Source organism: Lutra lutra, chromosome 18 (genome assembly GCF_902655055.1).
Source record: "Lutra lutra chromosome 18, mLutLut1.2, whole genome shotgun sequence".
NCBI lineage: Eukaryota > Metazoa > Chordata > Mammalia > Carnivora > Mustelidae > Lutra > Lutra lutra.
The window spans coordinates 22,007,944-22,034,362 of record NC_062295.1 but is presented as its reverse complement, the minus strand read 5'-3'; the positions used below and the strand labels follow the sequence as shown (position 1 = coordinate 22,034,362).

At 46.9% G+C, this 26,419-nt stretch overlaps 1 protein-coding gene across 6 annotated transcripts in view; it reads right to left on the bottom strand.

Moving 5' to 3' along the window:
- The window catches only part of KATNIP (katanin interacting protein), a 173,588-nt gene that overhangs the window by 70,821 nt on the left and 76,348 nt on the right, over nt 1-26,419 (bottom strand). For all 6 annotated transcript variants that reach the window (XR_007124556.1, XM_047714380.1, XM_047714384.1 and 3 more), the window contains 2 exons: nt 12,177-12,444; nt 11,093-11,224 (listed from right to left, as the gene is read on the bottom strand). Coding sequence is in view for 5 of the 6 variants with exons in the window: in XM_047714380.1 (XP_047570336.1) it covers nt 11,093-11,224; nt 12,177-12,444 (400 nt within the window). In the remaining variant the exon portion in view is untranslated. The remainder of the gene's footprint in view (nt 1-11,092; nt 11,225-12,176; nt 12,445-26,419) is intronic.

The following is a 26,419-nucleotide window of genomic DNA, read 5'->3' as shown; positions in this document are numbered from 1 at the left end:
AGGTGCCAAGGCCCTGAGGTGGGTGGGGCTTGCCAGATGAGGTACGGCAAGGCAGCCTGGAGTGGGCAGGAGGGTGAAGAGATCTCGGCCTTGGTTCTCATGTGGGCCATGTCTCCCGAGGCCATGTCAGCCCAAAAGGCCTCATGCTCCGACCCTGGCACTTGGCATGATGATTTTTGTCAAAGGGATGTACGGAAAATGATTTCAACCCCAAACTTTGTCAGTCTCAGTTTTTGTGAATATCACTACAGCGTACTGTTTCCTCCACCATCTGCAGGAAAGCAGAGCTGAAGAATTCAAGGCTCCTTCTGATCTATAGGTGATTCTATAAATTAGGGACTGAGGTCGTGTGTAAAGCTAAACACATGTGCTCACGCTATGACATGAGGGAGGGCAAACCCCTGTGTCAATGGAAGTCTTAGGCACTGTCAGGACAAGCAGAACCTGCAATTCATGAGCTCCTCCTCCATGGCCCACATGGAGCACGTATAAAGTCGTTCTAAAGGGAGCTGGGTGGCGACCCCTCCCTTTTTACCGTCTTTCTGTGGGCAAGTGGCCCGCCCTCTGTTGCCTCAGTGGCCTGGGACTGGGGTGGAAGAGGGCGCCAGAGACCACCATCTGTCCTTGGTCGCTGCGACCCTAGACTCACCTCTTCTTCAAAAAGGATACTGAGAAAGGCTTTTTCTTCCAGTGGAGTCCAGTTCTGGCTGCAAAAACACTTCTGCGCCAAGCATCTTTCCCTTGGGAGGGAACGCTCCCCCCGACAGCATGATCACCGGGAGCTGCCTGTGCCTTTGAGTCATACTATGCTAAGATGATGCTTTTAGAAATTAAATCACCCTTTCTCTGAAGGTCAACCCTGAAGCTCCCCTACCAGAGCCTTCCCCACCCATGGCTTTCCAGAAACGTCGGCACAGGGCGCTTTCATCCTCCTGAACCTCATCTCTGCTAATCAGTTCGTGTTCACTGAGCATTTCCTCACGACACATGAGGCAACCACCTTTTAACTCGTGTCGACGCTCTCATCGCTCACTTGGCCGAGCCCGTTTTGCACCAGCCTGAACACCACATGAGGGCGGATTTATTTTCGTCGTACACCTAGAGAATGGCAGATTTATTCACACAATAAATTTGTGCCACCAGCAAGAACCAAATTGCACATTTTAATTTATCCCACACTGCTCTTTTCTGGTCGAAAACCATCCCTCTCCCGTTAACTCCACTTGCTCTTTGCCGCGCCAAAACTTGCCTTGTCTCTGTCTCTCTCTCTCTCTCTCTCCCTGGGAAACAAAGAGCCTATCAAACACGGGAGATTTGTCGTGAATATAACACATCTCACGGGAGAAGAGAGGAGAGGGGGATGTGGGGCTGCCAGGCGGCTCACAGGCTGGGTGACTTGTTCCCACCTGCCAGCCGGGACTCAAAAAGCTCACATTCGGGGTCTCAGCAAAATTACCCCTCACCACATGTGCGGGGCCTCGGAGGTCACCTGGGAATCCACTGAAAGGGCGGATATTACACCTGAGAATAAGGTTCACGGAGAAGATCGTAAGGCAGCAGCCCGAAGGCCAAATCCAGCGGCAGACATGTATTGTGCGACTTTCACTTTTTTTTCAAATTGGAAATAGATGCCAAGCTTTTTTTTTTTTTTTTTAAGAGGAAATCCACCTGAAAATTGGAATTCCTGGTGTCTCCTGAAAAAATCATACGGGCTGGTAACCTCTGACTAGCATTCCCATGTGGCGATCACAGGGCTGGAGCTGGGTAGCAGTGGCCCCCGTTAGGCCCGTAAACCCTCTGGGTTCCATGGTGCACCCCCACTGGCCGTGGTTGGGTGCCCATTGGCCTGGAAACTGGGCACTGATTTGTGCGGTGAAAGGTCCAGGGAAACAGCTGACTTAAGCCCTCTTTTGTCCTGAGATGCCCACACTCGTCTCTAAAATCCAACTGGCAGGGGGACAGGGAGCTGGCTGTGCCCGGGACAGTGGTCCATGCCTGAATACTCCAGACTGCCATGCGTTTCACCGAAGTGCGGCCTTATCAGGCCACACGCTTCCCGTGGTGTAAGAGACTGTGACCAGTGTTCACTCATTCCTCCCCTTCCCTGCTTGAGGCGGGTGGTGCAAGGGGTAGAGTCTGTTTCTCCAGCTGGGCTAGGCCTGGTGGCTTTCTTTGGCCAACAGGTCACTGGACGATCGTGACCAAGCAGAGTCTTAAAAAAGCACTTACGCTTTGGGGTGTGCCCTCTCTGAGACCACCACGTGCTGGCTAGCGAGACCACGTGGAACAGAGATGGTCATCCCAGCTGAGGTCCACAGGCCAAGTGGCCTGCCGTCATGTGAGTGACCGGCCGTCTGACACCGTCCAGTCCACCTGCAGCGTCCTCAGTGGAAGTCAAAGGGTTGCTGTTTCAAGCCACTGATTTGGGGACAGCTCATTAGGTGGCTATAAACAGCTGATAAACATGGCTCGTCAGGGCCAGTGTTCTTTCATCTCCAGAGCTTCTCTGGGCCTCTCCATGGGCAGATGTCTATGACTCTACAGTTGTCTGTATGTACGCAGATGTCTGTCTGTAACTCTAATACTCATCCTTTTGCCACTAGCTCTTCTTTGGGCCGGGAATGCGTATGATTTTCAAGGAAGGCAATCAAGGCTCCTATGCCGCCCTCACTGAATGGTTCCACTCTTCCCTCCTGGATAGGACGGTCCTTTGGTCCATATCCTACCCTGGAGAATGTGTAGCAAACATCTGTGTGCTTAATTTATGAAATGGATAACAGTTGCTTCTGAGTTCCCTGTAGCAGCACCCACCTGCATGGCACCCAGGTTTTCCTTCGGGGAACCGGCCCTTCCCTACTCTTCTCAGGCTACAGAGTTTGGACAGATCTGACCACATTCCTGGCCCAGCCTGGGGCAGAGAGAACTGCCTCTCCCAGGCGATGGAGACTAGAGATCCATTCAGGGGACTCCGCTGGAATTATTAGGAAAGGAGCAGTCCCTTTCCCTAGGGTTGCTGAGCCGGTAAGAGAGAGCCTAGAGCCCCTGGGGGCCATATGTGGGCTGTGCCTGAGACCAGAGATATGGTTCTCAAAGTGTGATCCCTGGACTGGCAATATCGGCCCCATTGGAACTTGTCAGGTGATTAAAAGACTTAGGCTCCATTCTAGATGCACTGAATTAGAAACTGGGGCTGGGGCCCAAAAGTCTGTGTTTTCATTTGCTCTGCAAATAATTCTGATGCACATTCCAAGTTTGAGACCTGCTGGACTAGAGAAGACTAGAGCTAAGTGATGATGAAACAGCTTCCCGGTGGTATCATCTGGGCACCTGGATCCCTCCATGCCTGAGGCAAAATCTATAGTCCTGGACTTCCCAGGTCTGGGAGCAATATATTTTCCTTCATTGCTCTAGCCAGTTTGGGTTTCTGTCACTTGTGATTAATAACGAACACTGACTAACTATGTTATAAGACTCAGGGCTTCAGCAGAATGGTCTTTCTGCCACTGGTACCTGATAGAAATGCTAAGTGTGGGCTGTCAGGGTCCTCTAATTCAATCACGCTGAGGGGTGTTACTTTATTTCTATGGTTGGCAGCTTGTCTGAGAAAAGTGGTTCAGATACATCACTGCCCTAGAGCACTGTGACAACTCGGACGTAAACTTTCTACATTAAAGACTGATGTTCTTTCACTCTCAAGATGACAACAGGTCTCTGGAAGTCTTGTGGAAAACTCATGGGTAGAGACTAGAGTGGCACGGGACATAAGAACTCGTTCATTAGAACCACGACAGTCACAGTGACAGAGAAGAATTACATTCTCACGCATCCTATGCACATTTAATTGACACAAATTCAAGTTTATGACGTTGGCCAAAGGCAAAGGGGCAAGGGGAGAAATAACTCTTTAAAGAGTGCAGGCGGTAGGTTGTACTTCCAGTAATGTTAATGGAGACCAACTCTTTCTTGGAGCACAGCTAGCAAACCTGGACCAAATATTATAGAAATCTGTTTGAAACAAAGAAGTGTGTTTGAAGATGTGGAACGTGAACAGGGCTGTGAAGGATTACAGGGTCAAAAGCAGGCAGGAGAAGGAAACCCAGAGAGGTAAACCCAGCCCCTGGGAAGTGTTTTCCCTCAAGGAGCTATTGATTCTGATCTGAGCTGCCTCAAAGATGGGAGGCTGGGCAGAGCTGGTGACAGACTTGGGGGCATAGCCGGAGAGTCAGCATGACTTGCAAAGAGCCAGGAGTGCAAAGCTCAGAAAGGTTAACAAGATGGGCGATCTGAATTACTACTATGTAAAATTAAAAATAATAGCAATCATAATAATGATGATACCATCATCTAGTGAGGTTTAAGACCTAGAAAGAATTAAAAAGCATGACAATAATAGCATTTAAGTCAGGAGGGGAGTAAATGGGAGTTACGGAGTTGTAAGGTCCTTCCACTGAATGGGAAGCGGTGTAAACTTGCTAATCTAAAGTAGACTCAGATAAGTCAAGAATGTGTGTTGCAATCTAGGATAATGACTGAAAGAATAATAAAAGGATGTAGAGCTAACAAGCTAATAGAGAGGGGGAAAAGGAACAACAGAAAGTAATCAGTTCAAAAGAGGGAAAGAAAGGAAAGAAAGAGGACCATAAAACAGGCAGAACCAATAAAAAGCAGACAATATGAAACTAGATTTAAACTCAAGTATATCAGCAATTACATTAAATGTAAATGGACTAAATGTACCCATTAAAACACGTAGATTGTTTAGAGGATAAAAATAAAACCCAATTACATGCTGCTTACAAGAGACAAACCTCAACGTAAGGAAGGAGAAACTTTGAAAGCAAAAGGACGAAAAGAAGACACACCATGGAAACAGTGACCACAAAAGAAAGCTGGTGGGTTTTAGGGCAACGAGCATCACTAGATTGAACAGGAGACAACATGGTGATAAAAGGTTCCATTCACCAGGAAGACATAAAGAGGCTCATTGGTGCATGTCCCCCAGAAGACAGCCCCCCACAAAATATAAAGCATGTGAGCAGTCCAGATTTTGCCTAGAAAGGGTGAGCTGATTTGATTCCACTGTCTTCTCGGGAAGTCTCAGGTTCCTTGTGCCTCTGGGGGCGTGAACATCCAGTGCCCTTAGCATAATGCCAATGTCTAAAATCACACATTTTCACTGTAGCGCAGACCCTAAACAAAGCCACCTGCTTCATCGGAGGCTCAGCCAAGAAGCTGGGATTGGACCCGCCCTGGAGGAAAGACGATGCTCTGGGGCTTATTGGAGATGATAGGGGTGCTCTGTACAGAGCCATACACACTCACGGAAACTACCCCTCATCATCAGTTTGAGGAATTTCCAAGAGTTTCTTGGGCCACCGCCTGCACTTTTTCTGACCTTTAGAACCAAATCCCCGTGCGAAGAGTGGCTCCACTGTAGTGCGAGGGCGGTGACCATGCTGTGCTTTTTGACTTTCTTCAAATTTAGCTTTATGTAGGGGCCCAAGGATATTTAAGAGGCTGAGCTCTAAATCTGTTCAAAATGAAGATTCCACGACCTCAGACAGTGTCCTTTTGCAGGGAGATGATGGGACAAATGGCTCTAAGAACCCAGTACCAGGGACAGCTGGTCATCTGGTTTTCATCAGAGGGACCCAGTGACATATACTTATATGTTTACATGAACACCTAGGCTCCTTTGCCACGGTGCACAGGAAGCTCAGAGTCACTCCTGAACTCCCTCACATGCCTGTTTGTTCACCCCCTGGCTTCCTATTTTTTCTCTCCTCATCTTCTCTTCACTCTCATTTCCTCGTGTATTTGTCAGTCTTGCACCACACACTGCATGTAATTTGTTAGAACATTCCAGAACTTTCTGGAGAATGGCCAATTATAAATTAACGAAGCTCTACTTTGCAAAATGTTGTCCATGAAGGTATGGGTTATGGGTTGAATTGTGTCCCCATAAAAGATGCTGAAGTCCTAACCTCCCAGGCCCTATCAGTGTGAGCTTATTCAGTATTTGCAGATGCTGGGGTTAAGATGATGTCATTAGGGTGGGCATAACCTAAAGCAGGCACTTAACAGACAGAGCCACCCACACGTCCCTCAAAACTATTTTAGTTGCTACATGGTTTTTAAAATATTAACAGTTGGGATGCCTGGGTGGCTCTGTCATTTAAGCGGCTGCCTTTAGCTCAGGTTGTGACCCCAGGGTCCTGCATGCAGGATCAAGTCCAGGCTCAGTGGGGGGCCTGCTTCTCCATCCACCTGCCTCTCCCCCTGCTTGTGTATGCCCTTGTGCTCACTTTCTCTCTCTTTAATAAAGATTTAAATAAAATCTTAAAAAAAAATATTAACAGTTATATATTTACATCAAAGAACATTAGAAAAAATATCACAAGTGACTCAACTCTGACTTTTAGGCACGTTTTCAGTTAAGACTGAGCTGATGTGGATATGTAGTAAGCAAACAGCATTTTAGTTGGCACAGGAGGGACCACTCACGCAGTGGAGTAGTTAAGAAAACAGACTCTATGGTCAGGTTTTCTCTCTTTCTTTTTAATTAATTAATTAATTAATTAATTAATTAGAGGAAGAGAGAGAGAGCACAAGCAGGCAGAGAGGCAGGCAGAGGGAGAGGTAGAAGCTGGCTCCCTGCTGAGCAGGGAGCCTGATGCAGGGTTTGATCCCAGGACCCCAGGATCACAACCTGAGCCAAAGGCAGATGCTCAATCAACTGAGCCACCCAGGCACCCCTGCAGTCAGGTTTTCAAACACTGATTTCATCGCTCACTGTCTGTGTGACTTAGGGCAAATTCCTCAACTTCTCTGTGCCTTGGTTTCCTCTGTATAATAGTTGTTGCTAATAGCGGTGTCTAGCTCACGGAGCAGTTTAGACGGTTAAATGCAAGATTACGTGTATGGTATAAAACATAGCTTTTTTGGGTCAGTGCTTTGTAAGTGCTGGCTCTTCATTTTATTACCCAGTCACGGAAACTCTCGTGACCGTGGCATGCACATTAAGGAGGGAAATCTGGTGATCCCAGTAGGATGGGTGGGAAGGTTGCTTGATCAGCAGGGTCCTGCTCCCACTCTACCAGGGGCTCAGGAAGGCTTCCTGCACAGTGGCACACTACTCTGGGTTTCATTTCTTTCAGCGACTCATTCTGGAGGAACTTTCTGGAAACCCTTTCTAATTTTTTCACGAAGAGTCGACACCAGCAGTATAGACTGGAGTCTTGGCCACTGAAGTAGTGGTCAGTGGAGCTAGTTTGGATGTCAAAGAACCACTACCACCTGGGATTGCTACCCACACTGTCCACTTGCTGTTGGGGCTCTGAGAGCTGACCCGCCCTTCACCTTGTCCCCTTGTCCCTTCTCTCTCTCTCCTTCTGGCTTCTTCCAACCAAAGCAGATAGATCCAAAATTTACCAGGTTTTTCTGACACCATGTATCTTACTCTTCACCCGTATAGACGATATCTAAGATTATCTAATTGCACACAGGACATCTGGAAGCCTATCAGCTGCTTTGACCTTGACATGCCCTTGTCAACATACCACTTCCACAGCAATTCCCTTCCTACATCTACCTTCCTCAGGCTCCATGCTGGTGACTTTCCAGGCGCTGGCTCTTGCCAACAAGTCCCAGGAACAAGTTTGGTCCTAGCTCTACTACTGGATTTTGGCTTTTCGTGTTGGTGGGATGCAGACAACTCCACCACCTACAGGCTCAGTCTGGCTGCATGTCCAGGTCACTCCCCGCTGAGGCAGGACAGAGATCAGACCCCACTCTTCCTGCAGCGGGCTTAGCACCAAACATGACCTGTCCAGACATAGAACCCAGCTCTAGGCACCTGGCTTGCTTGAGTCTCCTTTGCTAGTGGCACAGACCCAGAACCTACACCAGACAAGTGACAAGTCAGGGATCCCCTGTCACTGCTGAGTCTCGGCTCTCCCCGCCCTATCATGGCAGGTTCCCCACTGCCCAGCTTCTTAACCTGGCTGTTCAGGGTAAATCACAACTAGTCTCATCACAAGCTGGACTGCTATCAGGAATCCAGCCACTGGTAAGACTCAGAGACCGAGTCACCACCTTTTGCATCCTGCAATGGGCTCTTCCCTGGTCATCCCACAGCCACCACAACTCCCAACAGGCCACACTCCATGTGGCAGCCAGAGGGACCTTGTTCAAATGTAAAGCAGCTCATAAAAGCCTCTGCTCACCTGTGACTCCATCTCAGCTGCCCTCCCCTGAGCGGCTATGCTCTGGCCTCCAGCTTTCTTTCTGATTCTTGAGCTAACTGAGCAACTCTTTCCTACCCCAGGGCCTTTGCACAGGCTTCCTCCTCTGCAAAAGGCTAGTCCTTTACCTCACCATGTCTCAGCTCACGTCTCCCTTCCTCAGAGAGGCCTCCTCTAAGCACGCTGCCCAGCCATCACCCAGTTGATGTCTTGGTGGTGGCTGTCACCACCCCATCTTCGTGTTTGTTGTCTATCCCTGCCCACTGAAATATAAACACCAAGACAGCAGGAACAGTGTGTTGCTCCCTGGATCACCAGGGCCTGGACCAGGGCTGGCACAGGGTCGATGCTCCATACACAGGTTGCTGGTGAGGTCAAAGAAGACAGCAAATGACCTGCTGCCTTGCCTGGAAATGCATCGAGGACTTGACTGGGCTAGATGGGAGGATGCCATGACTACAGCCCCAGGCCTAGGCCCCAGTGCCCAGCTTCCCTGGCTGGCCTTGCCTGTGGGCGAGGCCATATCCTCAGGATGCTCATGGCCGGCCCCAATGTCTCCCCCAATTTCCTGTCCTGCCTATTACTCTTGGCAAGTCACTTCCAGGTCTTCAACCTCAGTTTCCTCATCTGTGAAATGGGAGAAGCGGGCAGCAGCATCCACAGGGATCTCCTGGAGTTTGCTGCCCGGCACCCACTCCATCTGCCTCTGGTGACAGCACCCGTATCTCCCTCCCGGAAGTGCCCCAGACTTAAGCTGGGGATGACAGCAGCTCTGAGGCTTGGCTGGCATTTGTGTGAACGGTGCCAGCTGACTCCACCAAGCAGCTGCTCTGAGCCAGGTAATCCTCTCTCCAGCCCTTTTAGCCTTATAGCAACCCCCAGATGAGGGTATCATTTTTATCCCTGCTGGGCAGATGGATGACGGAGGCCCAGAGAGGTTAACCAAACTGCCTGAGGTCACAGAGCTACTAGGTGCACGGACAGGACTTAAAGCAGGTGCACAGGCTTGCTTTCTGTCAGGGCTGCTGGGCTGCTGGGCTGCAAGCCCAGGGCCGCGGAGGGCCCTCCCATCACCCCTAAGAAAAATAAAATTACTTGCTACCCAAAATGCCTTGTCTCATATTCATGGGTCTTTTCCTTCAGTTGGAGTTTGGGTTGTGATGAGAATTGATCAGATAATGCTGGGGTGGTGTCCTGCCCACAGTCTGTCAGCTAGACCTCAGCCTGCAACTCTGGCTCTGGGCTCCGCTGGCCCTGGGAGGGCTGTGGAAGAGCCTAGCTCCCTTGGCCTAGGGTGGGAAGCAGTGGTCCCACACGGGGGCTTATGTTCAGCTGTGCCCCCCAAACTCCCCACCCAGGAGGGTACTCCACTTGCCCAGTGAACTTGCTTGGTGATAAAGCCAGTTTGGGCTCCTTCCCTTTGCTGCCCCCCTAACCAGGGACCAACTTCTAAATAAAGGACCTGTTCTCAAATCCTTACCTCAGAGCTGGCGGCTGGGGGAGTCCAGAGACAACGTTTACAGAGCTAGAGCTGATGCTCGGTAAATGCTGGCTGTTCTGCTACTCCTCCTTCTCCTTCCACCTGCCCCAAGCCCAGGCCTCAGTCCCTCCAGCTCCCAGAAGACGTGGGTGGAATGCCAGCCACAGAGGTCAGGGCCCCTGGCTCAGCTGGACTGCTTGTCTAACAAAGGCAGGCTGGCTGGGGCTGGATTTCTGCCCAGGACACCCCAGGCTTCCAAACGCTTGGAATACCAGGATCCCTTGAACTCTGTGAGGTGCTTTGTTTCGGGTGCAAAACCCAGAAGCAAGCGGCTTCCCGGGACGCACTCTGCCCCTGGATGGGACCCAGGGCCTCAGGCTGCCATGATTTACTGAGGGCTTCCAGTGCTGATTGGGACACAGCATGGAGTCTCTCCACCAGGGTTTGGGGCCTAGGTCAGCCACTTTCCAGCATGTAAATCTCCTGCTCTGGGCCTCAGCTCCTCATCTGTGAAATGGGGACAATCCCTGGACCTACCTCGAAGGCTATGTGTAAGGATGACCATTTACTTACAAGTGACAGGACTAAAAGCTGACAGCAGGGGCTGGTTCACACCAAGCACTTGACCAATGCAACCTCTCGTTTCATCAGAAGAGTGGCGGACCGACTGCACCGTGAACTCTTGTACTTTCAGAATCCAGTACCATTTGCATGCATCATTATCCATATAAACAGATTAAGAGTAAAAACAAAATGAGAAAGTAAAACCAAAACTAAAATAAGTTTTCAATTAAAACCACCTCTTGGTCGCAGAACGAGAAAGGCACTGGGATGGGTGATGTCATGTGTCCCTTTGATGGACCACAGGGAGACCAGATGCTTGGTCAAACACAATTCTGGGTGTTTCCAAAGGTGTTTTCAGATGAGATTAACATTTGCATTGGAGAATAAAGCAGATTACCCTCCATAATGTGTGGGGGGGGTCTCATCTAATCAGTTGAAGGCTAGAACAGAACAAAAAAACTGACCCGCTCTCAAATAAGAGAATTCTCCAGAAGACTACCTCTGGACTTCCTCTGCAACATTGGCCCTGCTAGTGCATATGTGCTTTGTACTGGAACACTGGCTCTTTCTGGGTCTCCCACCGGCTGATCCAACCTGCAGATTGGAATTACACACACACGTGCACACGCACACACACTCTATTGGTTCTGTTTCTCTGGAGACCTTGACTAACAAGACATTTGTGAAAGGTGAGCTCGTGCCTTGATGAAGAGCGTCACACAGTAAGGACTCCCCCAGCAGGTATTGCACTGAGGGGGACCCAGCCCCAGCCCCAGCTCTGCTCTGGGGCTGCCAGAACTCTTACTTGAGCATGCCTTCTCCTGGTCTGGGAACACAGCAGAGGGCTGAGGGTTCAAGTTCAGTTCGGGTCTGGTGGGAATGAAAACCTCAGCATTGTCCTTCCGCTTAGCCGACAAATTCCTTTCCTTTTTATTACCTGTAGGGAAACAAGGGTTTAGATGTCAGACACAGAATGCCAGCAAAGTTGGGGCATGCCGCTCAGGCATCTGCTGGTTCGTTCATGTATTCATTTAACAAATATTGGTTGAACCCTGCTCGTGCCAGGTACTGTGCTAATTCGGGATCAGAGATGTGAATAATGCAGCACATTTGGGCAAACGAATGAAAACAGTCTATGATACAAGTTTTTGGATGTTAACATTTCCGAGTAGGGACGAGTCTGGCAATCGTCGAGGTCGATTTAATTGGCAGAGTGATACATAAAATAAAAGACATCCCAGGGTGGAAAGAGCAGGGTAAAATGCATTTGCTGCCCCCAAGATGCTCACAGCCTAGCCGAGGAAAAGATGGTGGAAGGGATAAGAGGGGAGGGCTGGGATGGAAGAAGTTTCTAGTACCAGGGGCACAGAGGAGCACGCAGCCTGGAGCTTTGAGGAAAACGAATCCACTTTCTGATGGAGGCATAAAGCCAGTGTCTCAATTCTGTGTCTGTATGTGGAGAGCCCAGCTGTGAATGGTACCAAGACAAAGGAAGGCAGAGATGAGACAGAAGAAGGGAAGGAGTAAGGAAGGGGGAAGAGGGGGAGGGGAGAGTCCTTGATGGCTCTGGACTCCTCAGTTAGTCAAGCCAATATAGTCCCTTTGGTTTCAGACAGAATGTATTAACCGGCTGGCAGGGAGATCCTACTACACGTCCTACAAGACACAGGACAGCCCCCAAAACCATCTGCCAGACATCTGCCATCTGGAATCTCAGGGTCATCTGGAGGCCTTTGGAAGCCTTGGCTTGTCACAATCGGCAGAGTCCTGACTGGCCTGTGGGACAGTCTCCCCAAAGCTGAACCCCAAACATGGCTGGAAATTCAAGTCCTACTATCAGACCTAAACACACCGAAGGCAAAGATGTGCTCACGTAAGATGGAACTCACTCTTAGAAGCTGGGTTGAATTCCAGCACCACGAGGGGGTCTGGGCCCTGGGAAGGGCGTCCTTTTGGTCCCTGGTCCTCGGGCACAGCCTTCTGCATGGAGTTTCCGCTGAAAAGAGGGGGGTCCTCTCTGCCGTGGCCCAGCAGCACTGGCTCCTCAGGCTCAGGCTCAGAGAGCACCTCTTCTTCGATAGAGTCATACTCGTCGCTAGAACCATCTCTTTGTTTCCTCTGCAGATTTACACTAAGTTCCAGGCTTTTTCTCAGCTCCTGCCAAAAGTCAGGGAGAGAGGCAAAAAAATGAAATATGTTACTTTGAGAAAAACTCCTCTGAAAATAGATCATTAGAACCCAGGAATGATTCCCAGCAAACGAACATTTACCAAGATCAGCTCGACTCTCGACACATGAGGTTGTCATTGCTTTGAAGATGAGAAGACAAAGACAGGGACAAAGGAACAACTCTCTAGCAGAGCGGTATTTAGGATATGAATTGTGGCCACACGCCTGGGATGTCACTAAGAGTGTGCGTCTGTGTGTGTGTCTGTGTGTGTGTGTGTATATGTGTCTGTGCATTACAGATGTTTTTGTCTGGGGACTCATTTAAACAGACTGTGGGGTCCCACACTGCCCAGAGTTTCTGATTCAGGGTGTCCTGGACGAGGCCTGACAACGTGCACTTCTAACAAGATGATGGTAATGTTGCTGGTCCGGGGACCACACTCCGAATATGAAATCCCAAAGGCCTTCAAATGCCCCTGAAATTCTAGACAGTACAATGTCTAGGAGACAGTTGCGGGGCAGAGGGGCTGTCCTATATCTCAAAGGATGTTTAGAAGCACCTAAGATGTCATAAGATTTAGCACTTAACCATCGCTGCTTGATAATTTTTTGTCAATCTGTGTTTCATCCCGATGCAATAGCAGATTTACAATCTGTAGGACAAGCATTAAGATCTACACGTAGGGTGGCCAGAAAATTGATCACCGAAGACAGAACACTTTTGAAAGGGAGAAAGGGCACTAGTCCGTTTACCCTGGGACAAGAAAATGCCAACTGGACCATCTGGGCAAACCAGTGTGTTTCATCCACCTGGCTATACTTCCCCCATAGCTTGTGCTGCCTAACACAGCTCTGAGAAAATGAGAAGGAACCAATATTGCTTGCTTGGTGTTGGCGGTTGACCAGTAACCTTCACAGTTGCCATGCTGTCCAAGTTCTAACCCCTGGACCCTGTGAGCCAGTGACAGCTCACAAAGAGGGGAGAGGCACTAAAATACTTCGATTATTCTAGATAAATCATCCTAAAAAGACCTGATGGTAGAAATATGGATACCAAAGGTGTTGGCCTGTGGGGGCTTAGGAAACAAGGGACATGTTATGGAAACTAGCGGGGGGGGGAGGGGTCCTGTGATGTAGTGGCAGGAGCTTACTAGCTGGGCTGTGCCTATGGTTCTGTGTAAGTGGAACTTGGAACAGAGATTTGATGATGTGGGAGACTCTGAGCCTGTCCCAGTGGCAAAAGATGCTAAGATGAGCACTCAGAAGAGCGTGCTCTGGAAGGAACCCCGAGGCATGGCTGGACAACCTTTTGCTAGTACTTAAGAGGATCCAAGGTCAATCACATGGAGGGTTCTCTGAAGACACTAGATCTGGGACTCATGGATCATCTTCGACATCCCAGCAAACACCAGGCACAGAAAGAAGATTATCCAGCAAGGATCTGTGAAGGATCCTCTTGTCTAATGGAGGGAATCGATGAGGTGTACATAGGAGACCATATGGTGTTTGAGGATGTCATACCCATGGAAACACTGCCCACTGGCACCGGAAGAGAGACAGGAAGGACAAAATAAAAGAAGGCTGTCATCCTCCCCAAATTCTACACTCAGGAAGCAGGGTGTTCCTTGGCTGCAAACATGTGCCACCCTCCACGAGAGAGAAGGATGGCTCCGGGGGCGGGAAGGGGGTGGCACCTTGGGCCCAGAGGCCCTCCCACCCCACCAGAGGGTAGAGCCCTGAGCCACAGAGAATTATTCTGAGGCTTTGAAACCCAATGGAGTTTGCCCAGTTGGGATTTCAAAACTGCTTGGGTTTGGGGACTCCCTTTTGCTTTGCAGTCTGTCATGGTCCAAACACTGGGGGAGGAGGGGAGGAGGTGACGGCCACCACCACTAACTTATTCAGGCACGCAGGCACGCTAAGGGCTGGGGTAATGGTGGGCAGTAAGATGGCAAAGCCTCAGAACAATTGGGGTATAAAAAAAAATAAATTGGGGCGTTTCTGCTGTGGCCAGGATGGTGAGGGAAAGAGCCGGCCTGGATAATGGCACAGAGGGTGAGCGGGCTGAGGAGGCCCTGCTGAAAGCTGGTCAGAGAAGGCTGGCTGATGGACCACTGTGCAGTGAGTGTCTGGGACCCCGGCAAGTCGGGCAGGGGGAACAGCAGAGGCAAAGGCCAGGAGGCAGCCATGGCTGGAGGAGAGTATGCACCAGAGGAGGGAGGGCAGGGAGCAGGGAGGGGTCACAACAGGGCTTTGCGGAGGGACAATGTGGAGGGGGCAGCAAAGGGGAGGACACAGGGGATGCCTCTGGAGATGCATCTGGGAGGCAGTGAGGACAAACGACCGACTAGAAATGAACGGTATATATGCTCTTTGACTAAGTCCGTCTGAGAACTTATCCTTCCATCAATATATACAGATCAAGGATCACTGATAATCAAGAATGTTCCAGATGTGCAATAAGAAGAGTGGGTGAAATGCTCAAGAGGCCCTCATGGAAAACCAGGTAGATCTTGTGTGCTTACTTAGAAAAAGTAGCGGGATACACATTTAAGCCAAAATGAGCCTGTCGAAGAATGGACATGTACAATAAATCCGATTTAAAAAAATGAGTTTCTGTGCAGATACCCACACGAAAAGTTTGGAAAAATAGTCACCAACCTATTAACAGTGTTCTCTCTGGGGGTCGCACAGTGAGAACTTTCTTTTTCTCTGTTATTTTACTTCTTTTTCTTTCATAAGCATGTTTCCAGTTTAATAATTAGGAACAAATGATACATTTACATTTATGTTTAAATCCCTTCCCTGACTCCTGCAAAAAAAATAAATTCCCTGCAGGAATGGGAGGGACAGTAGGGTGCAGGGCCCTGGACAGCCAGATGTCTGAAAAGTAACTGATCTCCATCCCCAGGACACATCTCGTCCCCCCAGAAGAATGACTCAGAGAGCAGAAAGCAGCCGCCCCCGACACTGGGTCTGTCCGTCTTCGTGTATCCGGTCAAGTAGCCCAGACTTAAAAATAACAGGGCACCGATTCTAACGGGAAGAAACTCAGGGAATCCAGCAACCCTGAGCCCTTCTCCAGAAAAAAAGCTCCCAGAACAAAATCCAAACAATGAAGGGTAAAGTCAGAATAAAGAGCATAGACTTGAAGAAGCTGTGGTAAAATGTCTAACAGTAAATGCAGAAGCCACTTAGAGACCGAATAAATACGGGACAATTGTGCACACTTGGGTTATGGGCTGGAAAGCAATGTTCTCTGCCAAAGCCCTTAGCTAGGCTAACAAAAGCCAGAAGAGGGCAGGCAGTGTGGATCCACCCCCGGCCTCATTTTCAACTTCCATTCAAATCCATCTTTGGTGGAAACACACAGTTTGAACATGGCAAACACAGTTGAAACATAGCAACTCTGACCTCGTAATATTGTTTTCACAATTTACTAAACCGATGCGATATTTTTTAAAACTCCTCTTGCAGTAAGAAGAATCTGAATTTCAATAATTCTTCCTGTTTCCATTTGCTTTTGCTTCTGTTAAGTTAATGCAAATTTCAATGCCATAATTGTATTGACAAAACACACACAAAAAAGCAGCCCAGATTCTGCGTGGCTGGTATCTTCTCTAAAAAGAAAAATAATACATTTGCTCACACTGGATGAGCAAACTTTAAGGACCTATGCTCTTAGGATGCTGATATGATCTCAAACCATCTGTTCCTGGGGCAAAGGGGAGATGGAGTGAGGAGCCACACTCCCTCCAGGAAGCGGTTCAAACCCTTTCCATCTGGAAGGATGAGGACCTTGGATTGGTCGCTTTGGAAGCCAACCTGCCCATGCTTCAAAGGGATACTGTGCAGGGGGATATACTGGTTGCTTTTGAAGCTGTTATCTAGAAATTTCTCTCTGAAAACTAACTTTAGAGCTTTGCTTTACAACCTGGTCATATGCGATTTCAGTGTTAAAAATGTTAGGTGTTCAGTGTTAGGTGTTCAGTGTTAAAAATGTTAGGCTCACGCCCTTGCAACAGAAAGCCCTCTGCTCAGATGCAAACACGGCAGGCGGAGAACAAATCAGATCCCCTCGTCAGGGACGGGGAGCCAGGGAGGAGGCAGAGGGAGGAACAGATGCCCAGACCACCTGCTAAAACGCAGCCGGGGTTTGACAGTCAGTGGATTAGTGTCTTACAGTCCTGATCTGCCTCCTTCTGCAGGGCTAGGGAGGGAGGGAACTGGGTGCCACGACATAGCAAACGTTGGCAATAACAGTGAAATCTAACATTCCCAGCGGCACCAGCTACCAATTACCAAGCTTTTGCTACATTCGGGGCGCCAAGCTAACCTTATCTTGTTGTAGCCTCCTGCCATTCCAGTGGGGGTCCTTGTCTTCGAGGCTCAGGGCACCCAAGGACCCGCGCAAGGTCGCGCCGCTAGCAACAGCAGAGTCAGCTTGGATGAACGACTGGCTGACTCCAAAGTCCAGGCTCTTCACCACGGGGCCCGTGTTTATTCCCTCCCCGATATCAATGCGGTGGAAGCCAGGGGTCTCTAGAGCGGGGTGAAAGTCAGGGGCTCAGTGACTGTGGGACCGATGAAAGGCGCCTGTAAGAGCTTTTGACACAAAGCAGCCTTGAGGGCAGAAAATGTGCTCATAGGTGTGCTAAGTGCTAGTGACGCAAGCAGGAGACCTCTGACTACACTCAGAAAGGGGAACGGCTGGGTCTGAGTTCTGCACCTGGGTTCTGAGCCTGACTCCAGCCGCTCTGGGTCCTCAAGTGAGTCTCTGGGCCCAAGACCCCCCGCCCCGGCCCCCCTCCAATGTGGGAAAATGGGCTCTGGAGACCTGACAAGGTTGCTGAAGGGCTGCACGGAGGTGAGAGTTATGAATCAGCGCTCCCTGATTGCTTCCACAGAACATTTCAAATTCAGATGACAGCATGCTCTTTATGTCACATGACATACTGATTTTGCCTAAGAGGAGATCAGATGTTTTGATCGTGGAGCCACGATGGAGACTGACAGTCTTCAAGAGGGAGCAGCGATCTCTGGGGTGGAGGTCTCTGACCCGCAGCCAGCCCCACAGCTCCCCAGTAAGATCCCCAGTGAGGTCTCATTTGGTTGGCCGTCTTAATAAAATTGGGGTTTGGAATGCGTTGGGGTCTGGCGTGCATTGTTGGTCGCGGTATTTCCCACTCACTCCTATTGCCCTCCATGAGCCACTTTGCACGTGTGTATTCATCTGCCTGGTTCAGAAAGGATTTTTACCTGACATCAAAGGGTTAATTTTTTTCCCCTTCCATTCATTCATTGATTCAACCAAAATTTGTTGTTCAGTATGTTTGTCCCGAACTGTAGGTATGACCTGCTGACTATTAGGGACAGAGGCATGAACCAGGCCGACAGAGTGTCTGTTTTCATGGAATTTCTAGTCCGGCAATAGAGATGGCCATTCTAGGGGTGCCTGGGTGGCTCAGCAGGTTAAGCGTCTGCCTTCGGCTCAGGTCATGATCTCAGGGTCCTGGGATCGAGTTCCACATCAGGACTGCTCTGCTCTGAAATCTGTTCTGCAGGGAGCCTGCTTCCCCTGCCCCCCGCCTCTCTGCCTGCCTCTCTGCCTACTTACAATCTCTCTCTGTCAAATACATAAATAAAATCTTTAAAAAAAAAAAAAAGATGGCCATTCTAGAAGAAATGACAAGTGCAACAGGCTTCAAGAAGCCAAACCTAGGGCATGCCAGCCCAAGCTTCGGTCCTGGTGGTGCCTGGGCCCTAACTTTAGGGTCCACGCTGTGTATTTTTCAAGTTGCATTCCCTTCCACCCATTCTGATGGAGCCGTTGCTAGGCAAATCTGAGTCCCATGTTATGTGCTTCAAATACCTGTGGGATATTGTTAGTTTTTGACACTTTCTTATTGCCTCACTCGCCCTTGCATTTTCTTGCACTAATTTTCATTCAAAGCTAAACCTCTTTATGAAGTACCTTAGAGTTCAGTCTCAAACGTCCACCGCTATGAAGAAAACAAAAAATCTACCCCTGTCTTACAGAGTGGAGTGACATCAGGGGTCAGGGCAGAAGGTCCTGGAGGCTGCCTGCCTGTTGCCATGGCTGGGAGGCCCTTTGGTGAGTGTCTCAGCATCAGTGTGCCTGTGGCGCCTCACCTGAGCCTGCCCAGAGCAGGGACTGGCTGTGGGAAACTGGACAGGGGTGAGGGGATAGAGAAAAAGTAACAAACAATGCCGCCAGCCAACTGGAAATTTTGAGGAATGCCTCAAACGCTCTCTAAAGGACAGAGAGCAGAGAGCCCATCTATGAATAATGAAAAGCAAAGGAAACTTCAGACCCAAACGTGGGCATTAGCATTTTCCACAGAAGGAGTGGTACGTAGTTGAGTCCGGAGTCAAGATGGAGAGAGAGAGGAAGTCCTGGGACATTCCTTGGGAAGATGCTTTTAGGACTGCTGGCCCCTCCCCAGTGTATTAAGTGTAGAAGTGCTCACCCATAGGTTGAAGCCCAGAGCGTGGGCATTCCCCCAGGAAGCCACCGTCCTCAAGGTAGGCAGGAGCTCCCATACCTAAGGTGCACAGCTTGTACACAGCATGTCGTACCCCAATCACTGGGGTTATGTTACACCAAGCAGGATGGGCAGAGGGTGTGGGATTCTCAAATACAAAGATGAGCACACAACCAAGAATGGGAAAACATCTGGGGAAAATCAACACCCTGAAAGACAGGCACCAAATTTAATTAACAAAAGCACTAATACCCAATAAAAGAGAGTTAATACAATGAATAGAAAAAGACTTTAGAATACAGAAAATTAACATCCCTAGAGACATTAAAGAGGACATTTCATCCATGAAAAAGAAACAACTAGATATCCCCAAAGTTTTAATTTTATTGACATTTTAAAAAGATAAACTAAATAGTAGTAACAGATAAAAGATGTGCTAGAAAATCAAACCAAACAATTTTATAAGAACACAGTACAAAAAGACAAAAATAAAGTGTGAAAGAAAAATTAAGAGACTTGAAAGGATAAATATGGGCCAATATTTGTGCAACAGAAACTCCAGAGAATAGAACAGACACAATGAAAGAGAATAATGATGATGATGATGACGATGATGATGACAGAAGATTTTCCAGGGCTAAAGAACCAAACCTTCAAATTGAAAAGGGATACCTACTGCTTTAAATGGGACAGATATTAATACTGACCTATTCGAATGGATTATATATCCAACCTGTCAGAAAATATCTTGACTCTGTATACCCACAGTAATAGTGATTTGAAATATATAAAGCAACAACAGAGAAATATAAGGGAAAATTGGCAAGTTCAGAGAAATCAACTAGATCAAGTAAATAAAAATTAAGTAGGATCTATTGCAGTAGTTTGCTAATGAGCATAAAAATTTCCTGCCTTCTTAAAAATGCAGATTCCAAACACTCCGTTACGACCCTACTACCCACCCCCCATCTAATTCTATATCTTTGAGTGGGAAATTTCACATTTTTAATAAGCAGCCCAGGTGATTCTGATGTGGGTGGTCTGAGCTATACTTTTTAAGACTCACCAGGTTAAATACTCAATAAATGGCTTGATTTAATAGATACATAGAGAACTTTGTACCAAAAGAAGAATATTATTCTTTTGAATAACATGGAGCAGTCATAAAAATGATCTGATAGACCAGAAACAAAATTTCAAAAGCTTCCAAAAACCAGAAACCAAACAAGCCATCCTCTGATCATAATGTAGTATAATTAGAAATTACCACAAAAAGACAGGAAAAAAAAAAGACAAAAAAGCTATTTATTTAGGACATTTATAAAAACTCTCCTATATAAAGAGGGAACTCCCTCCCTCCCGAATCATAAACCAGTTAGAATTAAGTGATCATGAAAACACTACACACACAGCAAAATTTGTGAGATAAGGACAAAGCAGTATTTGGAGGAAAACTTATAGCCTTAAAAACTGTTATATTAGAAAACGAGACTGAAAATAGATGAATTAAGTGCTTAACACAACAGGCTGTAACATGGGGTGGGGAGAGAACCAAAGCAATAAATTAAAGCACCAAGTTTAGGGAAAGAATTCAAGATAAAAGTAAAAATGAACAAAAACTGGGGTGCCTGGGTGGCTCAGTGGGTTAAGCCTCCACCTTCGGCTCACGTCATGATCTCAGGGGCCTGGGATCGAGCCCCACATCAGGCTCTCTGCTCAGCAGGGAGCCTGCTTACCCCTCTCTCTCTCTGCCTGCTGCTTTGCCTACTTGTAATTTCACTCTGTGTCAAATAAATAAATAAAATCTTTAAAAAAAATGAACAAAACAGAAGCCAATAAATGAATGAGTGAAAAATAAGTTAATGATGAACTAAAGGATACATCCTCAATAAAACTTAAAGGGGGTATGGTTTGGTTAGGTAGGTGGAGAGAGCTTTCCATATTTTACTCACTTCTGAATTGACTCTTTTCTAATGAGAAAGCACTCATATGTTAGATGTCATATTAAACGATACAAAATAATGTACAAATACCTAAGAAGTCCTACATAGGCTATAACTGCAAGAAATAAATGGCATTATTTATTCCAGTAGTGACCCAGAGGTTAGTTATTCTTTACGTTCATTAAGACTGCAAAGGAAGTGTTAGTAACTCAGGTACCATCCGGTGCCTTGACATACAGAAATGCTCTGTTGGGTGAAAGAATCACTCTATCTCTCACTTCTGGACCAGCATTTCATGGGCAGTGAGTGCCTGCTCAGCATCATTCCCCATGAATCATTCAAGCTTATTACTGAATTCCTGTACAGCTGGCCTTGTGCTGTCTGACCCTCCAGCCCAGGGCACAGCCTAATGCCATCAATCAGGCTGTCCTTTGGTCTGAGCTGTCTAGCTGGGCATCTCTGAGTACATTCAGGGCACCTTGCCCCCCAGTGGCTCTGGGTACCAGAGGTGCTAACTCCAGTGTCCCTGGAAAGGAGAAAGACCTCTCCTTCCTCTTGTCAGGAAGAGACAAAGCTTTCTAAACCAGTGGTTGCAAGCCAGTGGTCTCAGGCCAAATCTGGCCAGCCATATATTTTGTTTGATCTATAGAAAACAGTGAGTTAGGGGGCGCCTGGGAAGTTCAGTGGGTTAAAGCCTCTGCCTTCGGCTCAGGTCATGATCCCAGGGTCCTGGGATCAAGCCCCGCATCGGGCTCTCTGCTCCACGGGGAGCCTGCTTCCTTCCATCTCTCTCTCGGCCTGCCTCTCTGCCTACCTGTGATCTCTGTTAAATAAATAAATAAAATCTTAAAAAAAAAATAGTTAGTAATCAACATTAAAAAAAATTTTGGGGGCACCTGGGTGGCTCAGTGGGTTAAAGCCTCTGCCTTCAGCTCAGGTCATGATCCCAGGGTCGTGGGATCGAGCCCCACTTCGGGCTCTCTGCTCAGTGGGGAGTCTGCTTCCCTTCCTCTCTCTCTGCCTGCCTCTCTGCCTACTTGTGATCTCTGTCTGTCAAATAAATAAATAACAATCTTTAAAAAAATTTTTTTGGAGAAACCAAGCACAAAGAAACCCAGATACCCGGCTTCTCTTGAAGTTAGAAAGCCTGGTATCACTGGGCCCCTGTTTCCACACAATGACAGCCAAGCTGTGTTGACAACACTGCTCCCTCCCCCACAACAGCTCCCTGCCATGCCCTGATACCCAGGCCAAGGGATATTACCCACTTGTCTCACTGTGTCACTTAAAATATTCAAATAATTCATAACAGAACAGGACTCCCGGGGAAGGTGGTAAAATAGGAAGATTCTAAGCCCACCTTGTCCCATGGATACAACTAGATAACACCCACATCAGTGTAAATAACCCAGAAAGTGACCCAAAGACGCAGAACAGACTCTCCACAGCTAAACACAGAGAAGAGGCCACACTGAAGAAGGCAGGTTGAGCACGGATGCGGTCGGGAGCTAAACGGACCTGTGGGACTGTCCGTAGAGGGGACAGAGGGAGGGACATCGCAGGTGTGGAGAAGGGAGAGAACCAGACCCTCCCACGGGCACCCCAGCATAGGGAACCTGTGTAAGGAAGACAAATTCCCATAACATATGGCTTTGAAAACCAGAGGGGCTGAGTCTCACTTATCATCAGTGAAGCTTGACACATGGAACTTTAAAAAGTAGTTGCTTGGCTCTGGGAGATACAAGAGGGTGAGAGGAAACTGAGTCCTTGTCCTTAGGGAGACAGCCCAGAAGATACAGCCCAGAAGCAGCAATTCAAAATATGTGCAGGGTAAATGGGAGCGACATTTGTTTGCTAGTCTCACAGTGTGTGCTAGAGGGGCAAGGATCTTTAGTAGACTTCTCCAGGAACAAAGGAGCTGATGAGTGCCATTTCCCTTACCTGTCCCCCAGTCTAGACACATAGACACCTGTGGGGACCAGCACAGCACCAACCCCTTCTAGCTTGCTTACAGTGTGCCTGCCCCTAAGTTCTCCTGTGGACATACCCCTTCCAATATGTCCTTGGCTGGAGCCCATCCAAAGTGGTGTCACAAGCCTAGGAGGGTGCAAGCAGCCCCACTTGGTAGGGGCCAGTACCGCTAAAAGTGACTCTTGCCCCGGGGACAGAAGATAATTACATATACCACTCCAAGTGTGGCTCCAGCAGTGGGCTGGGGGCAGACATCTGGTCTGTGCAAGCCCCGCCCACCAACAAAAGCTTCTCTGGGACAACGCAGGGAAAGCTTCCTATAGTTTGGTGCTACTGCATTTCTGGCAAATGCTGGGTATGACTCAACTCAAGCCCAAGGCAGAACAAGATTGGCCTGCTAACAACACAGGGACCAAACACTGCCCTCACCAGGCAAAGAGAGCCACTGCAGATGACTGGACTGACAGGAGCACCGGCTCAGCTACAATAGGCAGGCACATGCAACACACATAGGAGACATCCTTGAGGTTCTGAAAACAGGGGACATTGCACGGCAGGCCACCACAGGACCTCTTCTTTGTAAGGCCACTACCTTCAAGACCAGGAGATGTAGCTGACTTTCCTAACACATAGAAAGAGGCACAGAGAGTTAGACAAAATGAGGTGACAGAAGAAAATGTCCCAAATGAAAGAATGGGACAAAATCACAGCAAGAGACCTAAATAGAACAAAGACAAGTAAATACTTGATAGAGAATTTAAAGTAATGGTCCTAAAGATACTCACTGGACTCAAAAGTGGAAGACTTCAGTGAGACAAGAAAGAGATGGAAAACATAAAAATGAACTAATCAAAGAAGAACGTGATAACTTAAATGAAGAATGCACTAGAAGGAATGAATAGTAGGCTAGAGGAAGGAGAACAGATTACTGACCTGGAGGTCAGAGTAATGGAAAGCAAGCTAAACAGGAGAGAGAAAAAGTAGTAATAAAAAATGAGAATGGGGCATACGGAGGCTAAGTTGGTTAAGCTGATGACTCTTGATTTCAGCTCAGGTCATGATCTCAGGGTTCTGGGATCAAGTCCCACATTGGGCATCATGCTCAGCAAGGAGTATGGTTAAGGATTCTCTCCCTCTCTCCTATTTGCTCTCATTCTCTCTCTAAAATAAATAAATAAATCTAAAAAAAAAAACAACAAAAAAACAAAACCCAGTCATAAAACAAGTAAAAAAATGGTAATAAGTACATACCTATCAATAATTAGTTTGGAACAAATGCTCTTATCAAAAGACACAGGGAACCAGAGTGGATAAAAAGAGCAAGACCCATCCATATGCTACCTACAAGAGACTCATTTCAGACATAAAGACACAAGCAAATTGAAAGCAAAGGGATGGAAAAGCATTTATCATGCAAATAGAAGTGAAAAGAAAGCCTGGATAGCAATACTTATTCAGACAAAATAGACTTTAAAACAAAGACTGTAACAAGAGACAAAGAAGGACACTATGTAATCATAAAGGGAATAATCCACCAAGAGTAATAACAATTGGAAATACTTACATAAGCAATATAGGAGCACCTAAATACATAAAGCAGGAAATAATAAACATAAGGGAAGTAATCAATAGTAATACAATAATAGCAGCGGACTTTAACATCACACTTATGTCAATGGACATATCTTCCAAGCAGAAAATCAACAAGGAAACAGTGACTTTGAATGACATATTGGACCAAATGGGTCTAACAGATATATTCAGAACATTCTATCCTAAAACAGCATGCTCTTTTCAAATGCACATGGAACATTCTCCAGAATAGATCATATATTAGGTCACAAAACAAGTCTCAATTCAAAAAGACTAAAGTCATATCATGCATCTTTTCTGACCATAACGCTATGAAACTAGAAATCAACCACAAGAAAAAAAAACCTGAAAAGAACACAAATACACGGAGGTTAAATAACACACTACTGAGCAAGGAATGGGTCAACCAAGAAATCAAAGAGGAAATAAAAAAAATACATGGAGACAAATGAAAACACGACGGTCTAAAACCTTTGGGACATATCAAAAGCTGTTCTAAGAGGTAAGTTTATAGCAAGACTGGCCTACCTCCAGAAGCAAGAAAAAGCTCAAGGAAGCAACCTAACCTTATACCTAAAGGAACTAGAAAAAGAACAAACAAAACCCAAAACCAGCAGAAGGAAGAAAATAATAAAGATTAGAACAGAAATAAATGAGGGGGTGCCTGGGTGGCTCAGTGGGTTAAACCTCTGCCTTCAGCTAAGGTCATGATCTCAGGATCCTGGGATCGAGCCCCACATTGGGCTCTCTGCTCGGCGAGGAGCCTGCTTCCCCGCCCCTCCTGCCTCTCTGCCTACTTGTGATCTCTCTCTGTCAAATAAATAAATAAATAATCTAAAAAAAAAAAAAAAGAAGAACAGAAATAAATGAAATAGAAACTAAAAGAATAATAGAACAGATCAATGAAACCAGGAAGAGTTGGTTCTTTGAAAAGATCAACAAAATCAATAAACCTAGACAGACTCATTGAGAGAGATAGAGAAAGACAAAATCAGAAATGAAGGAGAAGCCACAAAAACAGATACCACCAAAACACAAAGGATTATAAGAGAATATTATGCAAAAGTATATGCCCACAAATTGGACAAACTAGAAGAAATGGATAAATTCCTACAAACATATAACGTCCCAAAACTGAACCAGGAAAAAAACAGAAAATTTGAACAGGCTGATTATGGAAAAAATAAAAAATTTGAACAGTGAAATTGAATCAGTAATCAAAAAACAGACAAAATCCCAGATCAGATGGCTTCACAGGTGAATTCCAGCACACATTTAAAGAAGAGTTAATATCCATTCTTCTCAAATTATTCCAAAAAGTAGAAGAGGATGAAAACTTTCAAATTCATTCCATGAGGCTAGTATTATCCTTACACCAAAACCAGATAAAAACATTACAAAAAAAAAAAAAAAAAAAAGAATTACAGGCCAATGTCACTGATGAACACAGATGCAAAAATCCTCAACAAAATATCAGCAAACCAAATCCAACAATATCTTAAAGAAATCATTCACCATGATCAAGTGGGATTTATTACTGGGCTGCAAGGATGGTTCAATATTTGCAAAACAATCAATGTGATACACCAAATCAACAAGAGAGATGATAAAAACCATACGGTCATTTCAATTGATGCATAAAAACCACCTGACAAAGAACAATATCCGTTCATGGTAAAAACCACCAACAAAGTAGGTTTAGAGGGAACATAGCTCAACATGATAAAGGCCATGTATGAAAAACCCAGGACTAACATCATACTGAGATGAAAAACTCCGAGCTTTCCCCTAAGGTCAGGATCAGGACAAAGAAACTAGAGAAAGGATGTCCACTTGCACCACTTTTTTTTTTTTTTTTAAGATTTTATTTGTTTATTTGACAGAGATCACAAGTAGGCAGAGGGGCGGGCAGAGAGAGAGGAAGGGAAGCAGGCTCCCTGCTGAGCAGAG